We start from the raw sequence: 11,029 nt of genomic DNA, 5'->3' as shown, positions 1-11,029 counted from the left end.
GGAACGCCCAGGTAGCGCTCCCCGGCAAGACTTGTCCCAAGACTCGTCGTAAATCCTGCTCGGTCGACTCAACCCTCACCACACACCCAAGACACACGCCAAGATCTCCCCAAATCCATTATCATCTCATTATCCAGTTATCGGCACCACGTGCCTTATCCACTCACATCCAATCTCCCACATTGCATCACATCACAGATATAATGCGTGGTAGAAGCAGTAGCAATTAGTATGCAGCTTCTAACCTAACAGCGGGTGTGCGAGGGTTATAGGTTACAACAAGGCAATGGCTCACAAGCATTTCTACCATGCAACCTATCTCATTTCATTTGCATAAAAGTAAAGCACTAGCATCTATAATATTGCATGTCTAATAGGATTCTACGAGGTTGGGTGGGACGTGGCACCTGTTGAATGCCATTTCCAAGATCCTCAGTTCACTTGTAGTTGTACTCATCTAAGATCTTTCTTCCATCTGCATGTCCTTCCTTCAACGGGTTCTGATCCAATCAACGCTAACCCCGAAGCAACTACCTCGTAAATGACAAACAAGGCATACAATCAACCACTAGACCTCGAAAGACTGTGAAAGGAGATGACAGAACACTGAGGAACAACTACACTAAAAGGACACCGAAAGGGTAACAACTTAGCCCTCTCGGCGGATGTCCGATCCCTGGGCTAAAGGAAATAGGAATGGTTGTTCACTAAGTACAAGTCAGAGTCTTAGCCTAGCCGGTGCTTCCCGGGTCAACTGAGTCAACCTGTACGGCTTTAATAAATTGCTTAGACTCTAACTCATCCTAAGCAAACACCACAGCTTATGGTCTTTCGATCCAAGTGTCATAGAGATCGACAGGAATCGAAAAGACTATGAGCACGAGAAGTTCCAGTCTCTCTTAACTCGTACGCCATTATAATTGTCGGGAGCTAAGAGAGGTTGGAACAAAGAGAGAAGAAAAGGGAAGTGGTCTACCCCTTCCAATCCACTCGCCATGGTAAGAGACGGGGAATCAGAGAGAGTGACACACAAGTACACAAGTGCTTAAACTATTTGTAGGGTACCACAACCTAGGTGCACTAAATGCACTAAGACATCACTAGGGTTCTTAGCGGTGCGGTTGTCACCACGAGAACCAAGAAATGCTGCGGTCGAATAGGTACAAGCGTACAAGAGTTTAAACACGAAGAACCAAAAAGGCGAGAAAGGACACGGGATTCATCTTCCTTTGATCCACTCGCCATAGCAACAGCGGGAATCGTAGAAATGGAATCAAAACACCAAACAAACAAAAGGGCTCAATCCACATATTACTGGATCTACGGGGATTGAGAACAGGAGAGAAGAGGAATGGAGTCCATACTGTTTCGACCAACTCATCATGGAATGAACGACGGTTGGATGAAAGAGATACGACCCCACGATCCAACCCTACTCGTAGCGTACCACGACTGTGCAACTAAATCGGCACGAGGCTACTCCTAAGGCCCATAGCGATGCGGTTGTCACCACTAGGTCCGAGGGAATGCTATAGTCGAAGTGGTGCAAGCATACGAGGTGGTTAGGATAAACACACGAGAAATGGGGTAACGCCCGGTGGTCATGGCAAGGTGGATTTGCGACCATGAGGTTCACCCAACGAGTTGGTTCCCGACTGTTCTACAAGGGTTGCTCCTAATCTGTATCCCACTAGACTAGACCACAGCGAACCCGAAGGTGCGGGTGAGAACCGCGTCGTTATGAATATCGAGTCCGCAATGATCAAACCCTAGGGACAGGGATAGGAGCTAACGATCGTAGTTCAACGGAGTCAACTAAACACGAGGAATGCATTACGCACGGCATCGCGATCACGGCGGGACGAACCCACGATCGAAATGGTCGAACGTACTACCATTTCCCCGACCGGCTCGAAGGCTCAGTCCTCCGGCAAATAAATAAAGAAGAACAGCGACAACACGAGAGAAGGGGCATGCTTGGCACTACGACCATGGCGAGACGAACTCGCGATCGCAACATTCAAACACGTCACTCTCTCGACCGGCTCGACGGCTCGGTCCACAACCAACCAACCACACCACACAAGAAACAACGCACAAAGATCCACAACACAACGACTGGCAACGACGCAAGGACAACACGGAGTAGTACATTTCCATAGCACGAGAGATAGATAGAGATAGATAAATAAATAGACCGGCGCGAAGGCACGGCACAGGCAACGAATAGATAGATCATAATGCATACATGAGCAAGATACATGGCATGTATGATATCGAAATGAACGACAAGGGTTTTGCCAACGTCGGAGACGATGTCGGCTAGGTTCAAGGTTCGACCTTGCTGAACACGAGGAAGGGCGCAGATCAGCTGCAAGCCTGCTGCTGGCCGGCTGTGGCTCGCTGCGGCTGGCCGGGATGTGCAGCAGGAATCGGGAAGGCGCTTCGGCAAAGGCACAACGAGGCCACTGTTTCCCTGCACAGTGGACGAACTGCGGCACGAAGGCCGGGCTCAGCATGGCGAATGCAGGAAGGGGGAAACAAAGGGGACTTGGGCGCTGGTGGCTCACCGGCGGCAGAGACGCTTGACGAGGTGGTGCTGCAGCAGCACGGCTCCACGGCGGAGTCTTGACGAGGACGTGCGGCGTCGCGTTGCTCGCTGTCTACTTCGGTGCGGTCGAAGCTCGGTGTCGTGGGTTGCGGGGGCGCCAAGCGGTGCCTGGCGTCGCGGGGCACCGAGGGGGCTTGGCAGCGCTGGGGCGTCCGCGCAGCCGGCCGTGGTCGTCGGGGTTCGGCCGGGGCTCGGCATGCCGCGTCGATGGAGACGGGGCACGGGACGAGGCGCTCGGGCGACGCAGTTGCGGGCGACATCGTGGTGGCGATCGACGGCGTCACGGCGTGACCGAGCTCGGAGGTGCAGGGGGGTTGGCGCTCGGCGAGGTCGAGGACGCGACGCGCGGAGGGGCGCCGTGCTCGCGGTGCTGGCCGTGACGCGGCCACGGCGAGGTCGCAGTCGCGGGCGTGGCCTGCTGCTGCCCGCGGTCGTCGTCGTGGGCAGCACGGCGCGGTCGCAGTCCGCGGACAGAGCGGCGTCCGCGGCAAGCTCGGAGCCACGCTCGGCTCGGCGTCGCGGCGGCTCGACGAGGACGCGGCCGCGGATCGGCAGGCAGCATCAGGGCGAGGCCGGGGCTCGGCGTGGCGGGCGCGCGCCGAGGGGAGAGGGCAGGCGCGCACGGGCTCGGGCGTGTGCGCGTCGCGGCGGCGGCGCTGAGGGGTGCAGGGTCGCGCGGCTCTGCCCAGGAGGCGGGCGTGGCGGCGCCATGGGAAGGAAGAGGGGAGCGGCGGCTGCAGCGCTATTTAAGGGCGTAGACTAGGGCTCCAGGGACGTACACGGTGATCCTCGGCTTCCGTACCGCGGCTGGGCACGTGGCGGGCATCGGCACGGACGTCGAGGGGCGCGGGCACTGGGGCGCTCCCCATCCTGGCGGCGGCGGCTCTGGGGCTCAGGTGCCCAGCTCCCTGCTAGGGTTGGGGCGGGGGCGCTGGCTGCTAGGCCGGCCACGACCTGGGCCTTGGCGCGCGCGAGTTGGGCCGGGGGGGGGGGGTGAGCAGCCGAGCTGGGCCATGGGTCGACTGCTGGGCCGAGGTAAAGGAGGGGGAGGAGGTGAGCCAGCTGGGCCGCGGGATGGGCTGGGGCAGGGAGCTGGCTGGGCTGGAGGAAAAGAAAAGAATGGATAGAATTAGAGAGATTCGGCCCAAGGGAAAGAAAGGGGGTTTTCCATTTTTGATTAAACACAAAGGAATGAAAACAAAAGGGGATCGGATAAAATCCGATGGAGTTTGAGACGTACTCCTATAAAAAGTTTGAGAAGGGATTCGCTTCACCTTGAGATAGGCTCAACGAAGATTCGGAAAGACTTTGCTACGGATTTGCGCACTCCAAAAGGAACTCAAAACCCTAAACAAGACCCAACTCAAAACGACTCTCGAACAGGGGCACTCGCCTACAAACAATTCTATATGAATGCAACGGTTGTTAGCAGGTTAAGATCGAGTTTAACCTCGAAACTATATTATTCACACGATTACAGGAAAAATTTTAAAAAGCTCGTATTTTTGGTTTTCGTAAAAATCCGGGATGTTACAGTCCACCCTCCTTACAGGAATCTCGTCCCCGAGATAAAGATGTTGCTCGGCCGGTGAAGAAGCAAGTGTGCTATACTCGAAGCTCTTCTTACTTCTGAGTTGTTTCCCTTTAGTGTGGTCGCTTCATAAACCTTTTCCAAAATAGAAGTGAGTCCAGTCCCGAGTGTATCCAAGGCTCAGTCGCAAGTGTTGGGTATCCAAATTTTTACACCGAGGCGATGGGTACCAAGAATCGCGTCGGGTTTATGAACATCTGGCTCTCTAGAAGTGCATGGCAGGCTTAAACATAGCTAGGATTGTTGGCTTTCTCAGCTGTTTTTCATGCATCACTTTTTGCAAAAAGCTTTTGAAGGAAGGGCTTTTCACAAAACAACTTTCGTAAAAGGAGCGAAAGCAGTTTTACAAAGTTTTTTTTTATTATATTTTTTTTTCTTTTTATTTTTAGAGACCTCAAACTGAAAAGAGCTTTTGAAAAGGGTTGAAATCAACGCAAATTTTGAAAACCAAATTTATTTATTTTATTATTATTATTATTTTAAGATTTTTGATGTAAAAGATTTCAAATCAAGAGAACTTGAGACTCTTTTAGTTTTATAAAACAAGGCGTTTTTTTTAGTTTGAAGTAAACAAATTAGTTTTGAAAATGACTAGAAATCATTCTTCATTTTCGAATATCTAAAGCTTTCGCAACCAAAGCATTTTCTTTTAAAACTTGTAAGTTCATTTTGGTTTTGCTAAAACTTTTCCTTGAAAGGATGCAAACAAAAATCTTTTCGCAATGGTTTTTGTTTAATAAATCGCTGGAAATTCCTTTTTCTTTTAAGGCGAGGTTGGATTTTTAAAAGGAATTTGGCTCTTGAGATAAAATCAAAGGCCTTTAAAACAAAATTGAGCCAAAGATACTTTGATTTGAAAACCACTTTGTTGAGTGAAAATCAAAACTTTTGTTTTTCTGAAGCGATTTTGTCATACCTTTTGCAAGATGACTTGTTTTAAACCGTTTCATAAATAGCTTTTGAATAAAATTGAGTTGAGAAAGGAGTTAAAATTGCTTTCATTTTGAAAAGGGAAGATATTGAGAGAGTTTTGAAACACTTTTCCATTTGAAGTATAGATGCTTTTGTTAAAGAGGGGATATCTTAACCAAAAGGAGAGAAAATTTTTCAACCAAAGGGGGCAATTTTGAAGACAAGTTTAGTTGGAAACCAAAAACAGTTTTGAAATAGATGGGCAAGACATGATGCATCAGCTTTACTCCCTTTTTCAGTTCTGTTAGCCAGGGTCACCTATCTAGTCTCCGGACGGTCTTGGGTTTAGCCAGCTAGATTGGACGGGACCCAGAGTCTTACTCGCATAAAACAGGTTCTATGACTTACACTCAGACAACAAGAAGTAGAAGAAATACAACAACATAAGATCCAAGCACTCAAACAGCATTACAACTCCTAATGCATAGTGTTGACTCGAGGCGACTCACAGACCTTCAAAGTCTCACACGACTATCGATCTAGCGCGGGCGGGTATGGGAAAAGATTCCAACGGTCAACTTTATGAAATAGGGAGGTCAGTTAGCAGCAGAATTCAAGGCGGAGGGGGAAAACAAGTGTTAGCATCTATAACCCTACAAAAGATAGAATGTTTGGCTTCTAAACTAGTGTTTAGTCCTAAAGGTCTCGTCCTAGGGTCAAGTATGGCTCTGATACCAACTGAAACGACCTAGATTTTTCCACAAAGGGGAAAAATCCTCAGATTCGAATTATAATGTGATAATTCAGAAATTGAGCCATCACATTATCATATATCAGCTGTTATCACAGTCATACATCGTGAAAAAGAAGATTACAACACATTTACTTTACAACTCTTAGTCAACAAGCCTATTACATCGTTTTTCTAGCGGGAACACACACGGATCTTTATCAGAGTCGATGTAGAGCGTCAGCGGTGAAGGCTCCTCCTTCACGGGCAATCATCAGAGTCGGCGTAGTTTATCAGCGGGCGTAGCTTTCATCTTCGAACCAAACTTGAGCGCAGGAACGAGACCACCTAATCCTTCTATTCTCCATAGTTATCATCATAGACCGCGTTCAAAACCTGCTAAACAACTTTCAGTACGATTTGTACTGGCCACTGGCTCCCACCCTATGCTTTTGCGTAAGCTTTGTGGTAAGTGGAATGCAAAGGGTAGAACAAGAGGCCTATATATATGGCTGTAGTTTTTCCTATGCAAGTTCATCAATATTTAATAGTAATAATTCATCAGGTTTTAATCCATCTCAACCACACGTCCGTCCATCCATCCATCCATCCATCCCATCACACACATCTCACCACACTCTCACTCTCTAGGCGGCAAGTACGACTCCCGCTCGTGCCTTGCCTCAACGGCCAACGCCGGATCCAACACAAACCCAGGGGAAGGTAGAAAGGACTCCTCTCTCTAGTCAAGTGAAGCTGTACTTAGGAAAGGTCCATAGCCGACGAATCGGCATATGTATCGATCGATCAACCAAAACTCTGCAGAGGTTTACACTAACCACAAGATCACCATCATCGACGAAGGCCCTCGTCTAGGCTGATTCCGGGCTGTCTTCCAACTAAACACGATGCCACCCTACCACTCAGAACTGGGACCATACCGGAGTACCACCGGTACGCTGAGACTGTGAGGCGTAGTACCGGGCCCCAAAGGTCACTACGCTGTCTTAGGAGGGTGTGGGTCCTCATGCCCGTACCTCCCTACACTATCCGCTAACAACCTAGTAGTAGTGGCACCGCCCTAGCTGGTCGTACATCCGTCTCCTCCCCATAAGAGCGAGTGGGGTGCAAGGCTTCCTAAGACCCGGTCCACAGAACATATCAGTCCTTAGGGTGACCAAACAGGACATCTTCACGAGGGGCCAACCGATGCCCCGCTCGACGGGACATCCGATTACCCCGTGCTTAACAGCACCTCCCATCCCGGCGCTTCGTCCCACGAAGACACTCCACTCCGGGACCTCTCCCTGTCACATGTACCCGCCACAGGTATCTCTCGTGGGGAACGCCCAGGTAGCGCTCCCCGGCAAGACTTGTCCCAAGACTCGTCGTAAATCCTGCTCGGTCGACTCAACCCTCACCACACACCCAAGACACACGCCAAGATCTCCCCAAATCCATTATCATCTCATTATCCAGTTATCGGCACCACGTGCCTTATCCACTCACATCCAATCTCCCACATTGCATCACATCACAGATATAATGCGTGGTAGAAGCAGTAGCAATTAGTATGCAGCTTCTAACCTAACAGCGGGTGTGCGAGGGTTATAGGTTACAACAAGGCAATGGCTCACAAGCATTTCTACCATGCAACCTATCTCATTTCATTTGCATAAAAGTAAAGCACTAGCATCTATAATATTGCATGTCTAATAGGATTCTACGAGGTTGGGTGGGACGTGGCACCTGTTGAATGCCATTTCCAAGATCCTCAGTTCACTTGTAGTTGTACTCATCTAAGATCTTTCTTCCATCTGCATGTCCTTCCTTCAACGGGTTCTGATCCAATCAACGCTAACCCCGAAGCAACTACCTCGTAAATGACAAACAAGGCATACAATCAACCACTAGACCTCGAAAGACTGTGAAAGGAGATGACAGAACACTGAGGAACAACTACACTAAAAGGACACCGAAAGGGTAACAACTTAGCCCTCTCGGCGGATGTCCGATCCCTGGGCTAAAGGAAATAGGAATGGTTGTTCACTAAGTACAAGTCAGAGTCTTAGCCTAGCCGGTGCTTCCCGGGTCAACTGAGTCAACCTGTACGGCTTTAATAAATTGCTTAGACTCTAACTCATCCTAAGCAAACACCACAGCTTATGGTCTTTCGATCCAAGTGTCATAGAGATCGACAGGAATCGAAAAGACTATGAGCACGAGAAGTTCCAGTCTCTCTTAACTCGTACGCCATTATAATTGTCGGGAGCTAAGAGAGGTTGGAACAAAGAGAGAAGAAAAGGGAAGTGGTCTACCCCTTCCAATCCACTCGCCATGGTAAGAGACGGGGAATCAGAGAGAGTGACACACAAGTACACAAGTGCTTAAACTATTTGTAGGGTACCACAACCTAGGTGCACTAAATGCACTAAGACATCACCAGGGTTCTTAGCGGTGCGGTTGTCACCACGAGAACCAAGAAATGCTGCGGTCGAATAGGTACAAGCGTACAAGAGTTTAAACACGAAGAACCAAAAAGGCGAGAAAGGACACGGGATTCATCTTCCTTTGATCCACTCGCCATAGCAACAGCGGGAATCGTAGAAATGGAATCAAAACACCAAACAAACAAAAGGGCTCAATCCACATATTACTGGATCTACGGGGATTGAGAACAGGAGAGAAGAGGAATGGAGTCCATACTGTTTCGACCAACTCATCATGGAATGAACGACGGTTGGATGAAAGAGATACGACCCCACGATCCAACCCTACTCGTAGCGTACCACGACTGTGCAACTAAATCGGCACGAGGCTACTCCTAAGGCCCATAGCGATGCGGTTGTCACCACTAGGTCCGAGGGAATGCTATAGTCGAAGTGGTGCAAGCATACGAGGTGGTTAGGATAAACACACGAGAAATGGGGTAACGCCCGGTGGTCATGGCAAGGTGGATTTGCGACCATGAGGTTCACCCAACGAGTTGGTTCCCGACTGTTCTACAAGGGTTGCTCCTAATCTGTATCCCACTAGACTAGACCACAGCGAACCCGAAGGTGCGGGTGAGAACCGCGTCGTTATGAATATCGAGTCCGCAATGATCAAACCCTAGGGACAGGGATAGGAGCTAACGATCGTAGTTCAACGGAGTCAACTAAACACGAGGAATGCATTACGCACGGCATCGCGATCACGGCGGGACGAACCCACGATCGAAATGGTCGAACGTACTACCATTTCCCCGACCGGCTCGAAGGCTCAGTCCTCCGGCAAATAAATAAAGAAGAACAGCGACAACACGAGAGAAGGGGCATGCTTGGCACTACGACCATGGCGAGACGAACTCGCGATCGCAACATTCAAACACGTCACTCTCTCGACCGGCTCGACGGCTCGGTCCACAACCAACCAACCACACCACACAAGAAACAACGCACAAAGATCCACAACACAACGACTGGCAACGACGCAAGGACAACACGGAGTAGTACATTTCCATAGCACGAGAGATAGATAGAGATAGATAAATAAATAGACCGGCGCGAAGGCACGGCACAGGCAACGAATAGATAGATCATAATGCATACATGAGCAAGATACATGGCATGTATGATATCGAAATGAACGACAAGGGTTTTGCCAACGTCGGAGACGATGTCGGCTAGGTTCAAGGTTCGACCTTGCTGAACACGAGGAAGGGCGCAGATCAGCTGCAAGCCTGCTGCTGGCCGGCTGTGGCTCGCTGCGGCTGGCCGGGATGTGCAGCAGGAATCGGGAAGGCGCTTCGGCAAAGGCACAACGAGGCCACTGTTTCCCTGCACAGTGGACGAACTGCGGCACGAAGGCCGGGCTCAGCATGGCGAATGCAGGAAGGGGGAAACAAAGGGGACTTGGGCGCTGGTGGCTCACCGGCGGCAGAGACGCTTGACGAGGTGGTGCTGCAGCAGCACGGCTCCACGGCGGAGTCTTGACGAGGACGTGCGGCGTCGCGTTGCTCGCTGTCTACTTCGGTGCGGTCGAAGCTCGGTGTCGTGGGTTGCGGGGGCGCCAAGCGGTGCCTGGCGTCGCGGGGCACCGAGGGGGCTTGGCAGCGCTGGGGCGTCCGCGCAGCCGGCCGTGGTCGTCGGGGTTCGGCCGGGGCTCGGCATGCCGCGTCGATGGAGACGGGGCACGGGACGAGGCGCTCGGGCGACGCAGTTGCGGGCGACATCGTGGTGGCGATCGACGGCGTCACGGCGTGACCGAGCTCGGAGGTGCAGGGGGGTTGGCGCTCGGCGAGGTCGAGGACGCGACGCGCGGAGGGGCGCCGTGCTCGCGGTGCTGGCCGTGACGCGGCCACGGCGAGGTCGCAGTCGCGGGCGTGGCCTGCTGCTGCCCGCGGTCGTCGTCGTGGGCAGCACGGCGCGGTCGCAGTCCGCGGACAGAGCGGCGTCCGCGGCAAGCTCGGAGCCACGCTCGGCTCGGCGTCGCGGCGGCTCGACGAGGACGCGGCCGCGGATCGGCAGGCAGCATCAGGGCGAGGCCGGGGCTCGGCGTGGCGGGCGCGCGCCGAGGGGAGAGGGCAGGCGCGCACGGGCTCGGGCGTGTGCGCGTCGCGGCGGCGGCGCTGAGGGGTGCAGGGTCGCGCGGCTCTGCCCAGGAGGCGGGCGTGGCGGCGCCATGGGAAGGAAGAGGGGAGCGGCGGCTGCAGCGCTATTTAAGGGCGTAGACTAGGGCTCCAGGGACGTACACGGTGATCCTCGGCTTCCGTACCGCGGCTGGGCACGTGGCGGGCATCGGCACGGACGTCGAGGGGCGCGGGCACTGGGGCGCTCCCCATCCTGGCGGCGGCGGCGGCTCTGGGGCTCAGGTGCCCAGCTCCCTGCTAGGGTTGGGGCGGGGGCGCTGGCTGCTGGGCCGGCCACGACCTGGGCCTTGGCGCGCGCGAGTTGGGCCGGGGGGGTGAGCAGCCGAGCTGGGCCATGGGTCGACTGCTGGGCCGAGGTAAAGGAGGGGGAGGAGGTGAGCCAGCTGGGCCGCGGGATGGGCTGGGGCAGGGAGCTGGCTGGGCTGGAGGAAAAGAAAAGAATGGATAGAATTAGAGAGATTCGGCCCAAGGGAAAGAAAGGGGGTTTTCCATTTTTGATTAAACACAAAGGAATGAAAACAAAAGGGGATCGGATAAAATCCGATGGAGTTTGAG

At 52.5% G+C, this 11,029-nt stretch overlaps 2 protein-coding genes across 2 annotated transcripts; both read right to left on the bottom strand.

Moving 5' to 3' along the window:
- On the bottom strand, positions 2,368-3,480 carry LOC110436472 (serine/arginine repetitive matrix protein 1-like). The gene is made up of 2 exons (XM_021463573.1): positions 3,414-3,480; positions 2,368-3,353 (listed from the first exon to the last, which is right to left on the bottom strand). Exons 1-2 carry the CDS (start codon positions 3,478-3,480, stop codon positions 2,368-2,370), a joined length of 1,053 nt encoding a protein of 350 aa, XP_021319248.1.
- Positions 9,554-10,666, bottom strand: LOC110436471 (serine/arginine repetitive matrix protein 1-like). Its single transcript, XM_021463572.1, has 2 exons — positions 10,600-10,666; positions 9,554-10,539 (listed from the first exon to the last, which is right to left on the bottom strand). The coding sequence occupies exons 1-2, from the start codon at positions 10,664-10,666 to the stop codon at positions 9,554-9,556; spliced, it is 1,053 nt and encodes a 350-aa protein (XP_021319247.1).

Source organism: Sorghum bicolor, chromosome 6 (genome assembly GCF_000003195.3).
Source record: "Sorghum bicolor cultivar BTx623 chromosome 6, Sorghum_bicolor_NCBIv3, whole genome shotgun sequence".
In the NCBI taxonomy this organism is placed as follows: domain Eukaryota; kingdom Viridiplantae; phylum Streptophyta; class Magnoliopsida; order Poales; family Poaceae; genus Sorghum; species Sorghum bicolor.
The sequence above is the reverse complement of the archived record's forward strand: the minus strand, read 5'-3'. Positions and strand labels throughout refer to the sequence as shown.